This window comes from Saccopteryx leptura, chromosome 1 (assembly GCF_036850995.1).
Source record: "Saccopteryx leptura isolate mSacLep1 chromosome 1, mSacLep1_pri_phased_curated, whole genome shotgun sequence".
In the NCBI taxonomy this organism is placed as follows: domain Eukaryota; kingdom Metazoa; phylum Chordata; class Mammalia; order Chiroptera; family Emballonuridae; genus Saccopteryx; species Saccopteryx leptura.
Window position 1 is genome coordinate 228128069 of NC_089503.1, and position 26106 is coordinate 228154174.

Consider the following 26106-nt stretch of genomic DNA (forward strand, 5'->3'; position numbering starts at 1 on the left):
GACTGGATAAAGAAGATGTGGCACATATACACTATGGAATACTACTCAGCCATAAGAAATGATGACATCAGATCATTTACAGCAAAATGGTGGGATCTTGATAACATTATACGGAGTGAAATAAGTAAATCAGAAAAAAACAAGAACTACATGATTCCATACATTGGTGGAACATAAAAACGAGACTAAGAGACATGGACAAGAGAGTGGTGGTTACCAGGGGTGGGGGGAGGGAGGACGCAGGAGGGAGGGAGGGAGAGTTAGGGGGAGGGGGAGGGGCACAGAGAAAACTAGACAGAGGATGACGGAGGACAATCTGACTCTGGGTGAGGGGTATGCAACATAATTTAATGACAAAATAACCTAGACATGTTTTCTTTGAATATATGTACCCTGAATTATTAATGTCATCCCATTAACATCAATAAAAATTTATTAAAAAAAAAAAAAAAAAAAAAAAAGAGCAAAAGGATTGGCTCTGAGCTCTCTTTGCAACACAAGAGATAGCTTGCAAAAAACGAGACTCCACCCCCCTACCTGCTTTATTTATAGGGCAAAGTGAGGCCATTAGCAAATCAAAGAGATCTCTGATCACATTTCCAAGGCAACCCAAGAATTCTACTAAGTGCAGAAAACCCCCACCATACACAACATCTTAACTTCACAAAACAAAGGATTGCCTCCAGTCTTTCTGAGGGACATGGGGGATAGGACCAGTATAAACAATCCAGCACCATAGCTAACATGAAGGTGTGGAAAAAAATAGCCTTTAGCAAATTCACAGAACAAAAGAGGTGGGGGGTTGGACAGACTGTCAGTTTACTGCCAGTTCCCCATACCTCTGTCCCCCAAAAATCTAAACTGCAAAGACCCTGTTGGCTTTCGGTCCCCAACACTCCTGACTGCCAACTCCTCTCCTAACTTGGACTTATTTTTTTTTTCTGCCTAAGTCTTTGTATAACTGCTTCTTGTATAAATGCAGTTTTAACTTGGGGTGGGGGGTTGAAAAGAGGAACAGAAAGCTGGCTGTTAGGTTTGCAGAAGTCATAAACCTAGGGGAGAGAGAGAGAGTAAATTCAGGTGACAGTGCAGATTGTAAAAGATATTATTTTAGAATTAGGGGTTGAACCTAGCAAGATTATAATTTAACAGGAATAAATCTGAACCTTGCTCTTAGGGTTAAAAATCAACAGAACAAGTAAGGGATAGGTGATCCCTGACATTCGTTGTGTAATTAGTTGGTGTGGAGGTTGTAGCAGACTACAAATGCAAGATAAGCCCAGATGGTTCGGGACAAAGCTGACATAATGACAGAGCTCTGAGTGCCACAAGCCGGAGGATGCTGCCCTGATTGAACCATATTGTAGCATTATTTTTGGTTCTGAGTGACACATTTTAAGGGGGATGGTAATGCATGGAAGAACAACAAGAGGCAGGATGGTGAAGAGTCTTGAGAATCGTGTTATGTGAAGAGCACGCAAAAAAAGTGGAAAGCCGCATTTGCCAAAAAACTGAGTGTGAGCCTTTCCCAGTATCTGCCAGGCTGACCAATGAGGGAGAGACTATAGGCTAGGGTTCAGACGACTGTGTGACTGCCACGGCAAAGCAGAGTTCAGTTCAGCATATGGAAGAATAATTAGAGCTGTCCAGAAATAGAATGTGCTTCTGTGGCTGGAAATATTTTGGCAGTTGGAAGAACACCCCAGCGGAGGGAGGGAACCTGGGTACAAGGTTGTACCTGCTGACCTCTCGAGGCTGCACCAATCCAAACCTCCCCAGAACACACTAGAAACTCATACTTTTGGCCAACACTGTGGATAGTATAAATGGATTTAGGCCTGTTAATGTAATTTCCAAATAACCAACTGGCAACTAATAAAGTGGACTAACAGGTCTACTAGTACAACAGTGCATCTATCATATTTATTTTAGTACCGGAATTTTGCCCATGGCCTCTATTGCAGAAGCCACCAGAAATCACAACCAGCAGCACTTAACTACCTACTGTTCTCAGAGCTTCTGAATAGCAGCTGAAACACGGAAATATCTGAAGATGAAATCACTTTCCTAACCTTCCATAAGAGAATCATTCTGATACCCTTTCTTGATTCCAGGAATATATGAGTTACAATTTCAGAAACCATAACTAAGTATTTTTTAAGAATCAAAACACCAACATGGTTAGTCTTGGTATACTGATTAACAGATGTTAGAAGCTACTTGGCATTTTTTCTTCAGAAACAACGGCAATGGTGTAAGGCCGTGGTTCTCAAACTTTATCATGCAACAAAATCCCATGGAGGGATTGTTGAGACACAGATTGCTGGGCCCTTCCTTTAGAGTTTATCTTTTAGGAAACAAGGGGTGGGGCTGAGATTCTGCATTTTTAAAAAAGATTTTATTTCTTGATTTTACAGAGGGGGCTGGGGGTGGGATGAAAAGTAGTTCCTTCACTCTAGCTGTTCATTGGTTGTTTGTCATACGTGGCTTGACCAGACAAGCTCAGGGGTTCGAACCAGTGACCTCAGCATTGCAAGTCGGTGCTCTATCCACTGTGCCACCACAGGCCAGGAAGGTTCTGCATTTTGAATAAATTCTCAAGTGATGATTAGGCTGTTTGGTCAGGGGGCCACACTTTGAGCACCACTGATACAATGAATGAATGAACAGAGCTTAAGAAACCATGCTATAAACAGCAAATTGCTACATGTCTGGGTGTGTTTGCAGGAGCTGGCTTGTACCTGCTGATGGTTAGCAACTCCTTTCAACTCTGCCTTCAGTGACATCAGCTTAGTGGTTTAAAATGGACCATAATATGAATATTTACACCACAGATATTGGCAAATGTTAAAACCATAATTTTTTCCTTTGAGTCCCAGGGTTAAACATTTACCAGTAAACCACTGTTAGACTCAGAGCAGAAAGATAATATTGGATAACCTAATGTCTAATGCAACATTGTTCAAATTTACTTCATTCATGGATTTAATGACTACTTCTTGAATCCTGGCTACATAAGCACAACATTATTTTTTCAATTATAATGTGCTAAAAAGATATAAGAATGGAGTTCATGAAATTTAAGTATACTCTTAGATTAAAGCAGAGAATAAAATGTGTTATCATATATTAGTCATTTGCTGTAAGAAATATTCAACATTTGATCCATTTCATAAATATCTATTACTATTATGAAAATGAACATAGACCAGTGATCATTAAAAGTGCATATAAGTTCATCATCTGCTTCATGTAACATTTACTGCTTAGAATGTTTCAGGCACTGTTGTAAGCATATATGTATAATCTCATTTAATTCTTATAAAAATCTGTTACTTAGATATTGTTACCCCATTTTATAGGTTTAAAATATTGAGTCAGCCCTGGACAGTTGGCTCAGTGGTTGAGTGTCGGCTTGGCACGTGGATATCCTGGGTTCTATTCCCGGTCAGGGCACACAGGAGAAATGCCCATCTGCTTCTCCACCCTTCCCCACTCACTTCTGTCTCTCTTTCCCTTCCACAGCCATAGCTCTATTGAAGCGAATTGGCCTCACTAAGAATGGCTCCATGGCTTCTGTCTCAGGTGCTAAGAAACTTCATTGCTAAGCAATAAGCAACACCTGAGATGGGCGGAGCATCGCCCCATAGGGGGCTTGCTGGGTAAATCCTCATTGGGGCACATGTGGGAGTCCGTTACTGCCTCCCCTCCTCTCACTGAATAAATAAATAAAACTGAATCACACTGATAGGTATATGATACTTATATATCAGTGTTTATGGAATATCAGGCAGCCATGTATCAGGTAATCTCACATCTAATGTCTTAGAAATATCACATACAGCATTTCTCAAAGACAGTTTCCTGATAACAACCACATTATCATTTTATAATCACTATAGTCATATATATATATGACTACCGGAAAGTTCTGTCCGTTTCTATCACAACAAGTTTCGACACGTAAGCACATGTTTATTTGGCGCATGTGTACCTCTCCATTTTTATCACTTAATGTATACATATTGACATAGCAAGTTAACTAAAACAAAGTTGATTCATGTTAGTCTTATGTGTGAAGCGATAGTGTACCCATGGCTACTGATAAAGTTCATTTACGCCACTGTAATTTTTACGAATTTCAACAAGGAAGAAATGCTACAGAAGCATGTCTGTCACATCCACCATATTCCCTGGACTTAGCATCCTCTATCACTTGTTTTTGTCCTTACAAAATTTTTTGAAGGGCAAAAAATTCAAAAATGAAGAAGATATCAAACAAGCACTGGTTCAATTTTTTGCATCAAAAGATAAAACATTTTTCAAAAATGGGATATACAAATTGCCCTCACACTGACAAGAAATTATTAATAATAATGGCAATTATATTATTTAATAAAGTTTATTGACAGTAAGAAAAATTTGTATTTTGTTTTATTCCAAAAACGGACAGAACTTTCCAGTAGACCATATATATATATTTCTTTTTCTTTTTTTTTTTTTCTTCTTTTTCCTGTATTTTTCTAAAGTGAGAAGCAGGTAGGCAGACAGACAGAGTCTTGCATGCACCTGACTGGAATCCACCCTGCATGCCCACCAGGGGGTGATGCTCTGCCCATCTGGGGCATTGCTCCGTTGCAACCAGAGCCATTCTAGCACCCGAGGCGGAAGCCATGGAGCCATCCTCAGCGTCTGGGCCAACTTTTGCTTCAATGGAGCCTTGGCTACAGGAGGGGAAGAAAGAGAGAGAGAGGGAGAGAGAGAGAGAGAGAGAGAGAGAGAGAGAGAGAAGAAGGAGAAGGGGAAGGGTGGAGAAGCAGATGGGTGCTTCTCCTGTGTGCCCTGACTAGGAATCGAACTCAGGACTTCCACATGCCAGGCTGATGCTTTACCACTGAGCCAACTGGCCAGAGCCTTAAATATATTTTTGATGATGATTAGAAGAAAATACTGATGGTATCAATATTTTGACAAAACAATACTGGAAGAGCACTGGCATTCCAGGGAAAACAGTGTTAACTGTTGGCTTAATGGTATTAAAGCATTATAGCCTGACCATCTAACTCTCCTCTGTTGAGGTACATTTCTCGTGACCTCTCAGCTCTCTTCTGTGGTGGGTGGACTTGATCCCAATTTGCCATTTTGACTCCCCATTTTCTATCTTTCCATGAGGTTGGCATCCTTATCTATGCTCGACATATTTTTTATTTATACATCATTATTAGGTTATCAGTCTATGATTGCTCTGACTTAGAAACCTTCTGTCTTTAAGGTTCTTGTGTATGTATTTGACCACAACTAGTACTGATCCTAGGGAATTCTATTTGTCACCACACAGTATTGCCTACAGTTCATCTTTCAACTTCATGTTTTGTCCAAAGCCATTATATGACTAGGTAGAGTGAAAATTTAGAAACTTGAGACATCAGCATGTACAACATATCCTGTAGGGAGTGTAATCTCACTTATAAGGAATCCAGCTGTGAGCAATTAGCTGTAGAAACCTGGGGGGCAGGTTTCAGGGATGAGTAACAAGTTACCATTACATTGCAGTGACAGGGTGTGGTATGTTTATCCACATGTTAAAGCCACGAGCATTTCCTGCATAAACAGAAGTTGTTCAAATTAGTTTCATTTGGGTCTACTGAATGGACCTTTGTAGACTACTTCCATCTGGCTCTTCAGCAAGTTATATGTACTAAAGACCTTGCCCTCTCTAACAAACCTTACAACAAGTTTTCCCAATCTTGAGAAGCCACAGTTATAATTATCCACCAGCTTAAGTATCATCAAATTTCACAAGTTTCCATCCAAACTCTCAGCTAACATTGTTCAGTAGAATTATGATGCAAACCACATACAGAATTCAAAATTTCCTAGTAGTCACATTTTAAAGATGAAAACAGTTGTAGGCCTGACCTGTGGTGGCGCAGTGGATAAAGCGTTGACCTGGAAATGCTGAGGTCGCCGGTTCGAAACCCTGGGCTTGCCTGGTCAAGGCACATATGGGAGTTGATGCTTCCAGCTCCTCCCCACCTTCTCTCTCTGTCTCTCCTCTCTTTCTCCCTCTCCTCTCTAAAATTTAAAAAAAAAAGAAAAAAAAAAGAAAACAATTGAAAATAACTTTAGAAATAAATGACAATACGGGGGAGGGGGGATGCATTCGGGGCAACACTAGAATCTATGTAAACACAATAAATTAAATAAAAAAAAGAAATAACAATATCTCCAAATTGTTATTTCAATATGAAATCAATATTAAAAGTTATTCTTTTATTTTTTTCTTCTTTTCCAAGTGAGAGGAGGGGAGATAGACAGACTCCTGCATGTACCCCGACTAGGATCCACCCACTAACCCCAGTCCCGGACCGATGCTCTGCCCATCTGGGGCCATGCTCACAACTGAGTTATTTTTAGCACCTGAGGTGAAAGCTCCATGGAGCCATCCTCAGCGCCCGGAGCTGATGCGCTGGAACCAATCCAACCATGGCTGTGGGAAGGAAAGAGAGAGAGAGAGTAAGAGAGGTGGGGGAGGGGGAAAGGTGGAGAAGCAGATGATAGCTTCTCCTGTGTACCCTGGCCGGGAATCGAACCCAGGACATCCACATGCTGGGCCGATGCTCTACCACTGAGCCAACCGGCCAGGGCAATATCAAAAGTTATTAAAGATTGTTTTACATTCTTTCTTTTGTGCTAACACAAAATCTGGTATGTGTTTCCAATATACAGCACGCTTCAACATGGACTAGCCACATAAACAAGTACTCAGTAGCCATATGTGGCTAGTGACTACTACATGGAAAGTACAGATTTAGACTTGTTAAAGCTCAGATTAATATTATCTTGGAACATCTGCTATCCAAAGACTCCATTCAGTTGATGAATTTCTAACTAAGTTTCTAGAATGGAGTATCAATGAAACCCTCTTGACCTGTAGCTTCTATACCAGATCATGGTTTAGAATAAGTAATAGTGAATGAATTATGGTGAAGAACAGCAAGAAGCTTACTGTGTACAAATAAAAATGAGTGAATTTATTACAGTTGAGATACAGTGCCAAGCTAGAACAACCAGGCTAGCTGCCAGAATTTCAATTATTTACAATCAGGTAGGATCTACTTAGGCTGGCAATCTAGGAATTCCTAGAGTGGCTTCTTGGTTATTTTTAATACTGTATAAAAAAAGCATAACACACATAGAGGAGGGTCAGAGAGCCTCCAGGTCCTCTTCACACGGGATTGCATGGGTAATAACTCTTAGAGAGTGGTCCAATCTGAGTCTCTTTTCAGCATGTTCATATCTGGGGTTAGTTAGTACTTGGTACTTGGCTAACCCATGTTGAAGTGTGCTGTATACTGGAAACACATACCAGATTTCAAAGTCCGATATGTGTTAGTACAAAACTTTTCATATTGCCCTGGCTGGTTGGCTCAGTGGTATTCTTTCCCTCATTAGCAATCCCAGATAGTTCTAATTTTTGGCTTTTAGATTTAAAAGCATGGCAGTTTACGCTACAGCTCTGACTCTCTTAGCTGAATAGTTAGCATTTCCAGTAGCTGTGTTCTCTTTAGAGAAGACATTATCTACCTTGACAATGGCAGGAGATTTTAAGGTTTCTTTTGCGGAAGAAGAATCTTCTTCCTATTTAGAGTAAAATTAAATCTGATTTCCATAGGTTTGGCACCATGGTCCTCCCTGTGTAACATCATTAAACATTTCCACTACACTTATTCAGGGCATTACATTTAATCATTTCAGGCCTACCTAATATTGTATAGTGTACAATAGCATTAGCATAGAAGAAGGTATGGGCATGGTAGCAGGTGATAGAAATAATAGAAATGGCTAGATGTTACATAATCCGATAACAACTATCATCAGGCATCTGTTTTGTGCCTGGTACATGTCTAGACATAACATACACATGCCACATACACTATATCTTGTAAATTCTTTCAAAGCTTTTTTTTTTTTTTAAGTGAGAAGCAAGGAGCCAGAGAGACAGACTGTCGCGTGTGCCCCATCCAGGATCTACCCGGCAAGACCCCTATGGAGTGATGCTCTGCCCATCTGGGGCCATTGCTCCATTGCTAGGCAACCAAGTTATTTTAGCACATGAGGTGAGGCCATGGAGCCATCCTCAGCACCCAGGGCCAACTTGCTCTAACTGAGCTGTGGCTGTGGGAGGGAGAGAGACTGAGAAAAAGGAGAGGGGGAAGGGTGGAGAAGCAGATGGGTGCTTCTCCTTTGTGCTCTGACCAGGAATCAAACCCAGGACATCCACATGCTGGGCTGACACTCTATTGATGAGCCAACTGGCCAGGGAAAATAATTTTTTTAAATTTTTATTTATTTATTCTAGAGAGGAAAGAAATAGAGCAGCAAGAGAGAAGGGGGGAGGAGCAGGAAGCACCAACTCCTATATGTGCCTTGAACAGGCAAGCCCAGCGTTTTGAACTGGTGACCTCAGTGTTCCAGGTCGATGCTTTATCCACTGCACCATCACAGGCCAGTACTGTATATCTCTTAACTCTTACAACAATTGTATGAGGTGGTTAAACATTTCATTATTTAGATAAGAGCCTGAGAAGCAGTATTTTAAGGAGAGTTACAAACCTATTATGAAATTTAATTCAGATAAAGTAAGGTCTGTCTCTTCTTCACACCATAATATCTCCCAATAAATTAAAGTAAATAGATGGAAAAGGAAATGGCCGGCTGCAAACAATGGCAACACACAAGATGTACTGAATAAAAGGGCAGAGTGTGAATTGCACAGAGTGATATAAACTTGGTGGGGAGAAATAAAATATTTCATCTTTCCCATGTATAGCAGAGAGAAGATGGAAAAATTGAAGGAGCAATGAAAATAGTGGTTTCCTGTAGTGATAGTAAATATGCCTCCACAGAAAATGAAGCTTTAGAGGAACAGTGGGAATTGAAGAATTAGGAAGGACTGAATGTATAGAAGTAATAAATATGATTAAGAGACCAAAGGAGAGATAAAAAAAAAGTAATCTGGGTAACCATTACATCAGTGGCTTTCAAAATTTTCTGACTATAGCCCATAGAAAGAAATACATTTACACGGGACGTAATATATTACACACACAAATATATTTAAGGATATCTATTTTATAATATACATATATACATATATTCACTAAAACAGGTGCAAAGGCAATCCAGCAAAGAAAGAATAATCTTTTCAGCAAATGGTGCTAGAATAGTTTGGCTATTCATACACATAAAAATTGAACTTTAACCCATATCTCACATTATATACAAAAATTAACTTAAAATGGACCATAGATGTAAATAAGAAACCTAAAACCAGAAAGCCCCTAAAATAAAACATTGGAGAAAATCTTTGTGACCTGGTCTAGGCACATGTTTTTTAGTCCCAATATCTAAAGTATGATCCATAAAAAAAGAAAAATTATAAATTGGTCTTTATCAAAATTAAAATTTTCTACTCTCCATAGGACACTGTTAAGAGGATAAAAATACAAGAGCAGACTAGAAGAAACTATTTGCAAAGTATATTTTGACAAAAGACTTGTATCCAAAACCTATAAAGAACTCTCAAAACTCTCAACAAGAAAACAAAGCAATTAAAAAATGAGCAAAAGACTTGGATGCTTCATCTAAGAATATATACAGTTGGCAAATAAACACAAGATACTCAACATGATTAGTCATTAGAGAAGTGCCAATTAAAACTACAATGAGATACCACAACATACCTAGGAGGATGGCAAAAATTAAGAAGACCGACTGCCAGGTATTGGCATGGATGTGGAGAAAACAGAGCTCACAGACAGTGCTATTGGGAATGTTAAGAATACAACCTTGGTCTACAGCAGGGGTCCCCAAACTTTTTACACAGGGGGCCAGTTCACTGTCCCTCAGACTGTTGGAGGGCCGGACTATAAAAAAAAACAACTATGAACAAATCCCTATGCACACTGCACATATCTTATTTTAAAGTAAAAAAACAAAACGGGAACAAATATAATATTTAAAATAAAGAACAAGTAAATTTAAGTCAATAAACTGACCAGTATTTCAATGGGAACTATGGGCCTGCTTTTGGCTAATGAGATGGTCAAAGTGCTCCTCTCACTGACCACCAATGAAAGAGGTGCCCCTTCCGGAAGTGCGGCAGGGGCCAGATAAATGGCCTCAGGGGGCCGCATGTGGCCCGCGGGCCGTAGTTTGGGGACCCCTGGTCTACAGCCATACCACCCTGAACGCGCCTGATCCCGTCTGATCTCAGAAGCTAAGCAGGGTCGGGCCTGGTTAGTACTTGGATGGGAGAAGAATACAACCTTGGAAAGTGATTAGACAGTTCCTTAGAAAGTTGATATACCCACCCTATGATGCAACCATTCCACTCCTACATATTTACCAAAGAGGAACAGAAAAATCCATCCATACAAAGATCTGTACAGAAATATTCATAGTGATTTTATTTTCAACAGTCCCAAACTGAAAATAATCCAAAAGTTCACAAACAGGTAAATGTATAAACAAATTGTTGTTGCATATCCATGCTACTCAGTAACTAAAAAGGGAACTATTGGTACATGTTTATAATAAGAATGATCTCAAAATAATTATGCTTAGTGTAAGAAGCCAGACAAAAAAGAAGAGCATATTGGCCTGGCTGGAGGCTCCATTGGTTGGGGCATCATTGCAAAGCCCAGAGGTTGCTGGTTCAATTCCCTGTCAGGGCACATACAGGAACAGATTGATAGTCCTACCTCTTCCTCCCTCCCTTCTTCTCTCTCTCAAATCAATAAATAAAAATTAAAGAGAGAGAGAGAGAGAGAGAGAGCATATTGTATAATGTTACTGGTATAAAATTCTAGAAAATTCAAATTAATCAAAGTGTAACAGAAAGCAGCAGGTAAGTGGCTGTCTGCATATGGGAAAAGGGCAGGGAGTGGGAAAATAGATTAACAGGTCCTGCCCAGTTGGCTCAGTGGTAGAGCATTGGACCAGCATGTGGATGTCCCAGGTTCAATTCCCAGTCAGGGCACAGTGGAGAAGCTACTATCTGCTTCTCCACCTCTCCCCTTCTTCCTTCTCTCTCTTGATCTCTCTCTTCTCCTCCCGCAGCCATGGCACAGTTAGAGCAAGTTGGCCCCAGGCTCCCAGGATGGCTCCAAGGCCCCTTCTCAAGTACTAAAATAGCTTGGTTGCCAAGCAAAAGACAACGGTCCCAGACGGCAGAGCATCACCCGGTAGAGGGCTTGCCAGGTGGATCCCAGTCAGGGTGCATGCAGGAGCCTGTCTCTCTGCCTCCCTGCTTCTCACTGAAGAAAATTAAAAAATAATAATAAAATAAAAGATTAACAAAGGGGCATCAATGGATATGTTCTTTATCTTGGTTGTGGTGCTATTTCATGGGTAGGATCACTAAATTTAGCAAGGAAAAATATAGGACATCCAATTAAATTTGAATTTCACATAAAGACTATTTTTAGTGTAAGTATGTACCATGCAATATTTACAACATACTTCTATTAAAAATTATTTATTGTGTATATAATATTCAAATTTAACTAGTAATCTTTTATTTATCTGGCAACCCTGTTCATATGTGTACATATATGTAAACCTTAACAAACTGTACATTTTAATTTTTATTTATTTATTTTGTTTACAGGGACAGAGAGAGAGTCAGAAAGAGGCATAGACAGGGACAGACAGACAGGAACGGAGAGATGAGAAGCATCAATCATTAGTTTTTCGTTGCGACACCTTAGTTGTTAATTGATTGCTTTCTCATATGTGCCTTGACTGCGGGCCCTCAGCAGACCAAGTAACCCCTTGCTCGAGCCAGCAACCTTGGGTCCAAGCTGGTGAGCTTTGCTCAAACCAGATGAGCCCGCACTCAAGCTGGCGACCTTGGGGTCTCGAACCTGGGTCCTTCCGCATCCCAGTTTGACACTCTATCCACTGTGCTACCGCCTGGTCGGGACCAAACTGTACACTTTAAATACATGCATTTTATGGTATGTCAGTTGCACCTTCATAAAATTATTGAAAAAAAAGAAGAAATTGAGGTTAACCAAGGAAGATGAAGTGACTCCCCAAGTCTTCCAAGACAACGCCGCCGCAAGGTCAAGACCAAAATCCCAACTGCCATTCTCCCCATGCACATGCTCCTTTTATTATACCAAGTTCATTCTAGAAGAAAATCTTTTGCTCACAGGAATGGAAAAATAGATCCCTAAAGTAAGGCTATTCACACATGTACTCATAAGGAAGTTTACATTAATTTATAATGTATTAATCTCTGTTGACATGTGGCTTTGTGAGTCTAATCATTCACCTGTTCACAAATTCATTTTAAGAGCAAAGTACGGCCATATAGTGAAATCCATCCTTGGAATAAATAAAGAGCCATTTTCTTTCAATCCTCTTAACGGTCCAGGAGCACAACCAGTCCCCTGGCTGTGTAGGTAGAGAAGGCTAAAGGGATAATGAAAGATACAAAAAATGTGAAGTGCACCCATCTGTTGATTACTGCTTCCTTGCTTTTTACAATGAAATATTTCTCAATGATCCAAATAGCAGGTTCACATGTTTTCCTTACAGCTTACTTTTAGCCAATTTTACTTGTTTATTATGTAATTTACAAGGCTGAGAAATACCACTTTTTGTCTAAATTGCCCTGGTCTAAATTGAAGTCACTTCCCACCATCTAGAAGCAGACAATCCCCTCCTGATGTACTGTTTAGCCAGGGAATAGAGGAGGAAATTGCCATATTTCATGTAAGCTAACAAGTGTTATTTTAATAAATTACATTTTCACTGGTCTGTAATTGTGACATGCCTTACTATCAATGCCTACATTTAACCTGGTACATTTCTTTTCTTTTTTTGAAGCAAAGCTGGTATTAAGTCAATAGTACACTTTACAGCCCATAGCACCATAGCTGGGGCATCTGTTTCCACCCAGTCCAGTATTAGTTACTCTCTTCTCTTTGGATTGGGCAGTAATTACTGTCATTACTCAGAACGCTAATGGAGCAATGCATTCCTTCTCAGCTCTCTCCAGTGGAGGTAAAACCAGTGTAATTCTCACCTATTTTATTATTTCCCATCTACCTGTATAATTTAGTGTCCCACCCTCCTTTTCTATTTTTTCTTTCCACTGGCAAGTTAACTATGTTTGTATCTCCTCACTGGCCACTAATGGGACTCTAATAATAAGAAAGTCAATGATCGCAAAGCTAGAACTAGCTTCAGCAAGGTAGACGAGAGCAATGTGCTCAGCTGGGACCTGTTGTACAAATACAAAGTGAACTCTCTCATGCAGTATACTAGCACATAAATGAAATACTTATGCTTGCAGTGATGTAATCCACCATTTGACTCTAGCAAAATAGGGAAGTTTCCTATCTAAATGATTCACAGAGGACATGTAAGATTAAAGGCAAACACGAGACACCCTCTAGATCAGGGATCAGTAAACTACAGCCCATGGGCCAAATCTGGCTTGATGCCTGGTTGCATGCAGCTAAAAATGGTTTCTGACTTTGGTTGAAAAATTAGAAGTAGACTATCTGTGGACACGTGAAACTATATAAAATTCGAATTTCAGTGTTCTTAAAGAAAGTTTTATTGGAACATAGGCACACAAGAGTTTACATATTGTCAATGGCTGCTTTTACACCGGCAGGGTGGGAGTTGTGACAGAGAAAGTATGGCCACAAACCTAAAGTATTTCACTCTGGCCCTTTATGGGCAAAGAGTTTGAAGAGAGAGAGAAACACCAACAACTGCTTTCTCTCCCTCGCATTTTCTAAAGGAGCCCCATTTCTCTGCATTGCTTCAGTATAAAGCCATATCCTCACATATGAGCAAAAACAACAAACAAATGATAATTTAGCATGTGATCAAGAACCACGGGAGAGCAAAATAGTGACTTTAAATAATGTCAAGTCATCTGCAAGATAGATTGCAAAGCGAGACAAAGTTGCATTGTGCGTGTACCTGAAAGAGATGCTGATTTCTTTGTCCTGTGAGAAATGTTGCTCTTTATACTTTGGAACAGATAACCCAGAGGCCAGTGTACCCTTCTTCTTTTCTAGAAAGCTTGAATCTTGTTTGGGGGTCTATCCTGGCCTCACATGACTCAGGATTCAAGCCTGATTCACCCAAGCCAGTCCCTGAAATCCCAGTCCTCTTGCAGTGCTGAGAGTTCAGGAGAGATGGATGACTCGGTCCCAGGCAGCAAAACGAGAGAGGAATTCCCCTGGTTTTTCTAGGAAGGGCTTCTCCACTGAGTGTACACACACGCCCCTTCCTGGGCATTATGACGCCTGCATATGACACCTGACACTGTGATAGCCTCCCTGACACCTCAGGGGAGCTTGGCCAGCAGCAACCTGGTCCGCGGAGGATGCAGCATACAGAGACAGAAAGAACCAGTGTTTCTCAAGACAGCATTGACCTATCGAATTAAACAACCCCGAATGCATCCTGCCTCAGATCTTATCATGTGGCATAATAATTTTCCTTCTTTAATCCATTTGTGATAGAATTCCGGCTCCTTGCAGTACCCTAACAGTTTTTTTTCTCAGTTTTACACACAGAGATCTTATTATTATCCCTTCTCATGGGAATGTCTAGAGCAGTGGTTCTCAACCTTTCTAATGCCATGACCCCGCAATACAGTTCCTCATGTTGCGGTGACCTCAAACCAAAAAATAATTTTGGTGGCTACTTCATAACTGTAATTTTGCTACAGTTATGATTCGGAATGTAAATACCTGATATGCATTATGTATTTTCCGATGGCTTTAGGCGACCCCACCGCGGTCGCAACCCACAGGTTGAGAACCGCTGGTCTAGAGCCTATCTCCATACTGGTAAAGAATTTTTTATAATACAATTGACTATTTCAAGTACATTTATACTATAAAAAATTCCAATCCAAAAAATCCCCAAACACTGAAACCCATTTATTCTTAGATTTCTCCTTCCCGTGAGCTGAGCCCGTGCATAATCACACGGATGCAGTCTTGTCAAGAAGAGTCTGTTGGTGTTGTTTTTAAAAGTCCAAGGATGTGTATAAAACTTTTGATCCTGCCTTTTTTCTCTGTTTACCAGGAAAAAGACAGAATTTTATATTTTGGATTACATCAGCAACTTTAACGACAAAGCAGTTGTTCTTTCAACAAATGTTACCGAGCACCTGCTTATAGCATTGCACTGCTCCAGGGTGCTGTGGAAGTTACAGAGCAAGTAGAAGGCAGTTGCAGTCTCTAAAGGGCACTAATAAGAGGGTGCTTGACAAGCAGACAACAAGACACACTTATAGGAAACCTATGTGTGCACAAGCAACATAGATCAAGTTGTACTGTACTTTAAAGTGTCAAAGAATTTAAATTGTCTCGAGAGCAGGCAATGTTTCCTAAAGGAGGTGAACGTGGTCTTCCTCAGATGGTATGCTGTGTCAGTCCACTCATGACTGCTATAATGCAACACTATAGTCTGGGGATTTGTAAACCACAGAAATTTATTCTCCTAGTTCCGGAGGCTGGGAAGTCCCAAATCAAGGCATCTGGTGAGGGGCAGATCACGCTGCTGCGAGACTGCTTCTTGGTTCAGAGATGGCCATTATTTCACTGTAACCTCACATGGCAGAAGGAGTGAGGGAGCTCTTTGGGTTTCTTTTATAAGGACACTAAACCGGATCAGGTTAACTCCACCCTCGTGGCCTAATCAGCTCCCACAGTCCGCACTTCCAAATGCCATCACATTGGGCCTTAGGAAATGACATCTGAATCTGGGGCGAGGACACAAACACTCTGTCAATAGCACATGAGAAACCAGGAAAACAGAGGCCATGTGATATTAATCTTTGTTTACACTCACCCAGTGCCAGGCACACAATAGGATGCCATCAACTTGAGAATCATTCATTGAACTACCTGTAAGTGTCAAGTAAATTCTATACTTCTTTATAACTCTGAATTCCAATTCATAATTCTATGAGTAATTATTATATAAAGAACCCTGTTGATGCAATAATCTCATGAGCTTATTGGAGACAGTCTGAGTTTCTTGGAAGCTGCCCCTAATGCTTTCACATTGTCCACAGGAGGTTTGTGGTTTGAAAGTAGAACAAACGTATATAGCAAGGATGTTTCTGCCTGCTGTTTATTTGATTCTTTCAGAAATTTAACCAACTGAACCTTTCAGTTTGTTCCATGGTTAGACCCCTGGAGTAACTGCACCAGCCGGATTGAAATGCAGCATTTGAAACTGCTTCTGTCCAAAGGGGGACAGAAAGAGACTTTTCATGGGGTGATGGGCGCACGGTGCAGTGAGCAGATGATGTTTTATTGAGTGGTACACTTGAAACCTGTATGGTTTTGTGAACCAATCTCATTCCAGTAAACTAATTTTTTTTAAAAAGGAGTAAGTAAAAATAAAAAATAATAATTCCAGTCCACAAGTCCGTCCTGTGGTCACTGGCAGAACTGGGAAGCCCTAGTCACATTACAGGTGCAGTCATTCATCTCTAACATCATGTGCCCATTAGAGTGCGTTTCATAGCTTCACGTTCCCACCATCTCCTTCTCACCTCTGTCTTGCCTTGATTCTTGCATCAAGCCCAGCTGTTCTGCACAATGCACCTGCAATGGCCAATTTATGACCATAGTGTCAACAGATTTTCAAATATACTGATTAAAACACTCATTTCTATGTTATACTTGACTCTTTTTGAATTATTTCCTTGGCATGTTTTATTTTGGTCACTGACATGGAGCATTGATCTCAGGAGGCAATATTATAGAATCATGTAATATTACTATGAGCTCTCATCCTTCTCTCTCTGCTTCTAGCTATTACAAATAAATGTTGTGGAAATCAGTACTTCCTCTGACCTTACTCTTAATGATTATAAAGTCTAGAATAGGAGGACTTAAGGCAGTTCTGGAAGTTGGATTGCTCTTATGATCTTTTTAAAAAGTGTTTGTTAAAAAAATAAAATAAAAAGTGTTTGTTTTTCTTTCTATATGACTTTACATACTTTCAGTCTTATGATGGAATTCTTTAATTCATTTATGCAACATACAATTCACTTCAGCATTCAACACGTATTTCATGAGAACCTACTGTGTTCAAAGCACTATGCTGGCAATGAAGAGTTTACAACGATTGTGTGTGTGTGTGTGTGTGTGTGTGTGAGATGAGATGAGAAAAGAAGGGCATCTTGCCATTTGCAACAATATGGAAGGACCTTGAGGACATTATACCAAGTGACATAAGTCAAAGAGAGAAAGACAAATACTGCCTAATACCACATATGCAGAATTAAAGAAAAACAAAAACTAAACTTGTAAAAACAGAGTAAAAACGAAGTAGTGCTCACCAGAGGTTGAGGCTGGGGGTAGGAGAGATGTGAAGGGTACAAACTTGCAACAAGCAGTAAATAAATCCTGGAGATCTAATGCACAGTATAGTGAATATAGACAATATTGTATTATAATCATCAAACTTAAAACAATAGACTTTTTAAACACTAGCTACTAAAATGATAATACTAAAAACATAATTACAGGGTAGAGCAAAAGTAGGTTTACAGTTGTATGTGAAACACTAATTATTGTAGTATTTTCTTTTTTTTTTAGTTTTTTTTAGATTTTATTTATTCATTTTAGAGAGAGGAGACAGAGAGAGGGAGAAAGACAGAGAGAGAAGGGAGGGAGGAGCAGAAAGCATCAACTCCCATATGTGCCTTGACCAAGAAAGCCCGGGGTTTTGAACCGGCGACCTCAGTGTTCCAGGTCGACGCTTTTTACCCACTGCGCCACCGCAGGTCAGGCTGTAGTATTTTCCATACAAACTATAAATCTACATTTGCTTCATTCTGTATGTGACATAATAAAAGTTTTAATAATTGCTACAATAGCAATCAAGTTATAATATAAAAATGTATCAATTAAACATGTGGCGCATCTTAAATTTATACAATGTCATATGTCAAATATTTTTTAATTTACAAGATTGCTTTATGTTTACAGAGATAAATAAGATATAGCCTTTGTCCTCTAGGAGCTTACAAATAGAATAAAGCCAATACGTGTAATATAAAAAAGAAAATGAAAGGAAAAAGAAGACTACTGTGAAGGCAGCATGCTGAATGCCCAATTTTGACCTGGGGGGTTCTGGGGTGTGTTCCAGAAGAGGCAGTGCTCACAGCAAACCTTGAAAGAGAAATTCTGATAACAAGACAAAGGTGAAAGCAGCTGAGAATCAATAAGTGGGCTAGGGTCAGAGGGTGAAGACCCAGCCAGCAACCCGAAGAAATCTGGATGAAAAGATTTATAAGCACTGGAGAAAACCATTTCAAGTTTTCTTTAGAAAAGGAGATATCTTCTTTTATCTGAGTTTTAGATCATTCCTGACAGTTGTGTGGAGGATGAGTGGAAGAAGAGAAAAATTAGAGCCAAGACTAGTGAGGAGGTCATGTGGCGATCCAGATGAAACCTAATGAGGACTGTTTACTGTGATCACCAGTTTCTTAACTAAAATGTAAGCTCCGTGAAGCTCAGACCTTTGCTCTGTTCACTGCTCTATCCCCAGCACTCAGAACAGTAGTTCACTAAATATTTGTTGAGTAAATGAATAAATAACAGTGAAAGAATGAATGAAAGAAAATAATGCAAGTGCAGAAAAGTGGTCAGAAAGGGACATTTGCCTCGGAGATGAACTCTCTTTGTCTGTTGACACATGCCATCGTGGACCCGTTTCTGAGTGCTGGTAACACGTGAAGTTGGTGGGAGAGCTCCCAGAATGCACCTGTCTGTGCTCTTCCCAGCATCTGCCTCCTCAGTGCCTGCTCATCACCTTCCCACATCTAGAGCAGAGGCTGGCACACTGTGGCTCCCGGGGCCAATTGCTCCTGCTGCCTGTTTTTGTGGGGCTAGTGAACAAAGAATGGAAATGGTTGGGGAGGAGCAAAAGAATAATGTTTTGAAAATTACATGAAATTACAATTTTAGTGAAAATGACATAAAATTACAATGACGTTTTATTGGAACACAGCCATGCTCATGTGTTTACATATGGTCAGTGACTACTCTGACCTAACAGTGGCTGAGCTGAGCAGATGAGACAGAGACTATTTGGCCTGTGAAATCAAATATATTTACTTTTTGGTCCTCTGCAGAAAAAGTTTGCCAACCCCTTAATCTAGAATAGCTTTCATGAAAAGACTTCAAGCTAGCTCACAATAAGGAATAAATTGCTCATCAGTGAAATCTCCTAAAAAAGGTATTTTAAAATGTAATAGGTAAGACAGTCATTAAATTAAAACAAACAAAAAAGAGGAAAAGATACTACTAATATTAGCTGTACATCATGTGCCAGGTTCTCAGCTAAGCACTTCTTCAAATACAGTTGATTTTCTCCTTTCCTTTCAACAAAGCTGCAAGCCAGGCTCCACTTTTCTCATTTTACAGAGGAGGACCCTAAAAACTCAGAGACTAGACAATTTTTCCCTGGGTCACAAAGCCAACACAAGACAAAGCCAGCATTTGAACCTATATTAGTTTAGCTTCAAAACCACATCCTTAACTGTCACTTTAGAATTCCAGACACAAACAAGCAAGTAATGTTGGGCATGCACTCAGGGGAGAGGGCAAGCCGGATCTTCCCACCGTCCTTGAAACTGCAGTTTTCCCAGGGCAGGGCGATGCAGAAGTGTGGAACCACGAAGCCTGGCACATGATTTAATGGAAGCCCATCTTTTCCCAACAATCATGGCGGAAGAGGAGTTAGGGCTGATTGAGTAATGCTGGGCAGTTCTATTTAAGCATTACAGCTGCAAATAATGCCACCAGAATTGGCCCTTGGATGTGAAAAAGAACTCCAAAGAAGTCAGGCAGTGAGGGTTTTATTAACCCAGAAGCTGCCGACTTCACTATTGGCAAAAATGAGTGCTGGAGCTTTTAGAGAAGAGGATAAAAAATCCTAGAATAGTTGCCACAGGGTGAATAAAACCCTCTAGAAACACACTAAGGAATGTAATAGCAGTAACTGAACAGAGATCATTATTAAAGGAACAAGAAAGAACATCGATCGAACATGAATTGGAAGTTTTATTTTTAAGCAGGGGATCAGATCCCGCATGGAGTCTAGGCTCTGGAGGATGAGGTTTGGGAGAGAAAAATGGGTCATTCAAAACCAAACACCCTCGGAACTGTCTCATTATGGAAACCACGTTTCTGCACGTTGCTGGTTGGGTAGCAATGTGTGACTCTTTGGGTTAGGTAGCACTGGGCTGGCTGTAGACCTGCTATGGATGTGGGGTCCATCCAGACTACAGCATCCAGCCGCCTCTGCTTCCCAGGCAGGGGCCTGGGTCAGCTGTGTGGCCAGGGCAGGGTCTTCCCAGGAACCCCTGAGGCCATGCTCCCTGCATCGCTCTATTTCTAAAGCGCAGATGAAGAAATGATGGTTTAGAAAATCCCACTGACTTGACTACAGCCACGGGACCTTGACTGGCACCCCCCTAGCCTCCCACCCACGACACACACAAACTTTGGGTTTGCAGGGCACGTGCACTTTCATATACTGTCCAAACCTTGGTGCTTTTAACACAGCTGTCAAGGAATGGCTTCTTCAAAAAATGCATTGCAATCCACAGAGTGGACCAGCTAAGAAACTAATTACAGATGTATATGTGCTCAAACATTTGTAGCAGAATGTGGTGATGGACAAAATTTTAGTGATCATGAAACATTGGCCACAGAATCAATATTTCCCCCAATCTGTTGGTGTCTGTAGGATTCATGCATGAGGTCTGTAGGATCCCCATGACTCAGTGGGGGTAAGTGCACCATGTTGAAATAAGTTTGAGAAACTCTGGATGACATCATTGTAAACAGGCTTATTTACCATGGGATTTCTCAGGACTTTTCATTAACTTTCATATGCTTGTGAACATCCAAGAGGCAAATGTAGCAAACAGTGTTCCCTAATGTATTTGACTGACTATGGAGCACCCCCTGCTCCCCCCTCCCCCTCCCGCCATGCACATATATTTTCAGTTGCACTCATGGGAGCAGCATTTGATGAAACGTTTGGGGAAATGCTGGCCTAAACATACACTAACATTCCAGTAAGACTAACAGAGTTTTTCTGTATTTCATCCCGTTTACAGGAGATTGCAAAAATTTCCTTATGACAGGAGTTTTGTAGGTGAGACCTCAACATCTGACATCTTGAGAGAGAAAACAGATTTTCAGACTCTGTACTTTTACCAAAGTAGTTAAACCTAAGTGAAAACCTGAAGCAAATAAAATTCAAGCCACAATGTATTCATCAAGGGAAATTAGCCACAGTGAAGGCCCAATGCATCATGGGGAACACAGAGGATTAGGAAACTGTGAAAACATCTGCTAAAACTGTGTGTCTGAAGTGCGATTTCTCATGTTTTCAACTTCCTTGGACAGCTCAGATGACTTTTCCAAGCACTGACTTGTTACCACTATTCCATTGGAGTAGCTGGTCAGAGCCCTAGCCCATCTGTGCTCTCTGCAAATACTGAGCTTCAGTGATGGGATTCAGCCAGTTCGCGCCAGTTCTGCAGAACCGATACCTACTTTTTTATTGAGTTTGGCTAACCGGTTGTGAAAATGGCACTTGTAATCAGGGTTCCCTTTAAGGTGGGTGCCTGGGCAGTTGCCCAATGTGGAAATCACAAATTTACATTCTAAAGGACTGGGATCCTACTTCTACAGTGAAAAGATGGTTAAGGATAAATCACACATAACAGTTTTATTGTTTTTTGTCAGGTATTATTTAGTATTTTTTTATTAATATTTTTAAAAATCTTTCTTATAACATAATCTAGTTTTGTATATCTCTTTTATTGTTCTTATTTAAGTATTAAATGCATGAAATAATAAATGACCTTTCGGTATATCATTTTTTTTATACTTAAAACAGTCATTAGGGCAGAGAACCGGTTGTTAGATTATTTGAATCCCACCACTGCTGAGCTCCCTGATCCAAGAGCAAAGGAAGGAAGCTACAGGACCACGAGGGGCCCAGGTGACAGTGTGACCACAGAAGCTTCTGCCTCTGAGGTCTTTGGTCAACTTTTGTAACGGGGATGAAGTTCCCCTTTTGAGTTCCAAACCTGCCCGTACAGTCCTGTACACATTTTGGTCCTGGGACTTCTAAAACTCTTCCGGGTCAGCATCTCATTGTCTGTTCCCAGAAGTCTTAGCTCCGCTTTATATTTTTACATCATTGACTTTCAATGTTTATTTCAGTGATCTTTCCTCAGACCTCCTATTTTTGCTTGTCTCACCCACTTTTGCAATTCATTGATTCTTCCTCATTCATTGTCTTACATTTAAAATACCAAGATTTATTAAATAACTTTGCTTTTGTCATCACCAGTTAGAAGCTGTCCTCACTTGTCAGAATTGTCCATTTTCCAGTTGCTTCTGATATATTTGGGGAATTTCTTCATTCTTATTTCAGATTTTATCTATGTAGATAAAACACCGCCACATCTGAAGGACTCCATCCTGCAAATGTGACATGAGTGAGGATTTTTTTTTTTTTTTTTTTGTATTTTTCTGAAGCTGGAAATGGGGAGAGACAGTCAGACAGACTCCCGCATGCGCCCGACCGGGATCCACCTGGCACGCCCACCAGGGGGCGATGCTCTGCCCCTCTGGGGCGTCGCTCTGTTGCGACCAGAGCCACTCTAGCACCTGGGGCAGAGGCCAAGGAGCCATCCCCAACACCCGGGCCATCTTTGCTCCAATGGAGCCTCGGCTGCGGGAGGGGAAGAGAGAGACAGAGAGGAAGGAGAGGGGGAGGGGTGGAGAAGCAGATGGGCGCTTCTCCTGTGTGCCCTGGCCGGGAATCGAACCCGGGACTTCTGCACGCCAGGCCGACGCTCTACCACGCCGAGTGAGGATTTTTAATGCATAAAACACATCTGTATTAAGTTGATTATAAACAAAGCGGTTTAGTGGGACATTTAAAAGGTCAATGTGTGAGACAGTCTGTCAAGAAACAAAGAGCATGTTAGCTGTGACTCTGGACAAGTAACCAACCTTTCTGTGCCTCCTTTCTCCATTTGTAAACTGAAGAAAATATACTACATATCTCCTTTGGTTACTATAAGGTTTAATTGAATTGACATGTATAAACAGCCTATAACAGCACCTAGAACAGGGGTCCCCAAACTACGGCCCGCGGGTCACATACAGCCCCCTGAGGTCATTTATCCGGCCCCTGCCACACTTCTGGAAGGGGCACCTCTTTCATTGGTGGTCAGTGAGAGGAGCACAGGATCCTGGAGTACTGTTTGTGGCAGGCCGCAAAGCTGGCGTCACTCACGTACAGTACTGCTTCCATATCACTTGATATGGCTAGCAGTGACAAATATGGAACAGGACATTGACCATCTCATTAGCCAAAAGCAGGTCCACAGTTCCCATTAAAATACTGGTCAATTTGTTGATTTAAATTTACTTGTTCTTTATTTTAAATATTGTATTTGTTCTCATTTTGTCTTTTTACTTTAAAATAAGATATGTGCAGTGTGCATAGGGATTTGTTCATAGTTTTTTTTATAGTCCAGCCCTCCAATGGTCTGAGGGACAGTGAACTGGACCCCTGTGTAAAAAGTTTGGGGACCCCTGACCTAGAACATAGTAAATGCCATGCAATTACTAGGTATTATTATTTTTACCATTTAAAATAACAAAAGCATTTAGAATAAAGCATGGAGATTTTTTTTAAATATATTTTTTCTGTCTTGTTAAGGCCCAGATTATAGAAGGGACCACCTGCCTAAACTCCAGCAGCACGTGGCATATATAGGAGAAGAGCGGCCCCTGCAAGAGAAAACTGGAGACCTCAGATATTTATGGAGGCCCGCCTCCAGCAGAAGCTTACCAGCAAAATACAAACACGAGTACGTCGGTGAAATCGGTTGGGGAATACCAGAGTATAATTTTATCAACAGGACAAGGCTTGAAAGTGGCTTTCACATCAAGGTATTACTCTTACATTTATGTTCTTCGTAGCACACTGCTGTCTGAATTGAATTCTTCCCGAGTTTGCTTCCCTAGGAAACGTCACGTTCTTGGTCTGTCATGGAGAAATGATGGCATTTGAGTTTCGCAGACAAGTAAATGTGTGAAGAAGTGTGCTTGCTGCCACCCTTCCCGTGTGGGCCCTCCATACGTGCAGGGAGAGGTGTGAAAAGAATGACGCCGAAGGGAATGCGACAGCGTTGGTGTTTGGCTTGGGGCTGCGTTCAGATTCACACGCAGGGCGACGTTCACACACCCTCCCCGGTCTCCGTGCGTGGGTGGTGTGAAAGCAGGCTGTGGGGGGTGGACAGCATCCACAGAGCTAAGAAATGAATCCCAGACCTCCAAAACCCACTGTGTGGGTGGTGTCTTCGAAACAGGTAATCCAGAGGGTCCTTAGAAGCCTTGCCTTATTTCCCGTGGTGACAAGGATGCACGGATGAGCCCATACAGTGGCCTCGGTAAAGGACGACAGCGTAGGTAATTTTAGGAGTAAGATCTGAGAACTCAAGACTCTTTTCCAGGAAGGCCTTTACACTATCTAAAAATGGAGCTTGTATCAATTATGCAATAACCAGATTGTCTTGCGTCTTAAGGCAATAATTATGTACAGCCTCTTATGATAATGGTTAACAAAAGGAAAAGCCTTCTTCTGGCCCAACCTGTACAGCAGTACAGGAAAGTGATTGGGAGCTCAGTCTCTGATGTCGGACAGATCTGGGTTCAAATCCTTACTCTGAGCAGGTCTGGCTCTGTGACCTTGGTCTGGGGAGTGCACCTCTCTGTGTCTCTGCTCCCTTCTCTTCCACAGGGCAGTGTTTAGAGGGCCCACATCATAAAATATCTGACTTCCTATTCCAGTTCTGCCACCTATAGCTGCGAGTGGCCTTAGGCGAGCTCCTCAACCTCTGTGCTTCGGTTTCTTCATCCTGAGTCTCGGTATTGACCTCATCGGGCTGTTGTAAGCAGTAAACAAGTTAAGATTTGCAAAGTGCTGGAACAAAGCCTGGCACATCAAGGGCTGTACGTGTTTACTACTCTTATTGTTGTGCTGTGAGGATGAAATACAAGAACACAGGAAAGCACTACGCAGGATGCGTCACATGTGGTTGACATCCAAATGTCATTTCCTAACACGGTGGTTGTATCGGTTATTAGTACTGTGGTTGTTCTGCCGAACGCTACTTACTGCCAGTTGAATGGAATGCATGCTCAGCTCCTCAGCTGTGCCCTGATCCATGTAGGCAATAAAAATGCAGATCAGAAATTTGATTTAATATCAACACTGGTTTCCAGCAAGGAGAGTACAGCCCCAAAGCAAGGCAGCTGGTTTGAAGAGTCCAGAACTTCCATTGCCTTGTGGCTTCTCTGGTTGATGCCTTCTGCCTTGGTGCACAACCCTCGATCTGTCTGCCCATCTTGAGTGTGTATTTGTATTGAGTCTCTTCCTTCTTCATCTTGAACTTAAGAACGTATTTGTCTGCTCGAGTGAAGTGCATTCAATCAAGTGTGCCTCAGCCTTTGAGGCAAACGGGAAGTCCAACAGAGACCGCAGCCATGAACCACCTTCTAGGAAGGTATTTCTTTTGTTTCTCCCGTTTGTATCTCACAGGTGGTTTTAGGTCACCGCTCTGCAGGGCAGCACTGTCCTCGTCACCCCTGTGGGACTGAGTGTGAGCCACACAGTGATTCTTCTCGCCCAACTCATGGCACGCTCAGGAGCTAGTCTGGTTTGCCACAATTATAAGGGCTGTGGCATCTCACCTGTGCATTTCCTCGGCCCTGGCATTTTGATGGTAACTATTTTCACGGAGTTGTCTAGGGTAACAATCTTGAAGCACATCCAAGGGTTCCTTGGAATTAGACCTTTATAATGAGAGCCAAAAGATTCCCTGAGAATGATCATACATATTAGCAAAGAACTGGGTGTGATTCTCTGATGGTAAGGCCTGAGCTGTGTCATGGAGAATCCTCTTCTCCTTCGTACCCAAGACACGGCTTCCCCTCT

At 41.2% G+C, this 26106-nt stretch overlaps 1 protein-coding gene across 1 annotated transcript in view; it reads left to right on the forward strand.

The window, feature by feature from the left end:
* The window catches only part of SPMIP2 (sperm microtubule inner protein 2), a 98143-nt gene that overhangs the window by 24763 nt on the left and 47274 nt on the right, over nt 1-26106 (forward strand). Inside the window, exon 2 of the mRNA XM_066360179.1 lies at nt 23827-24059. Within this exon, the coding sequence (XP_066216276.1) occupies nt 23827-24059 (233 nt within the window). The remainder of the gene's footprint in view (nt 1-23826; nt 24060-26106) is intronic.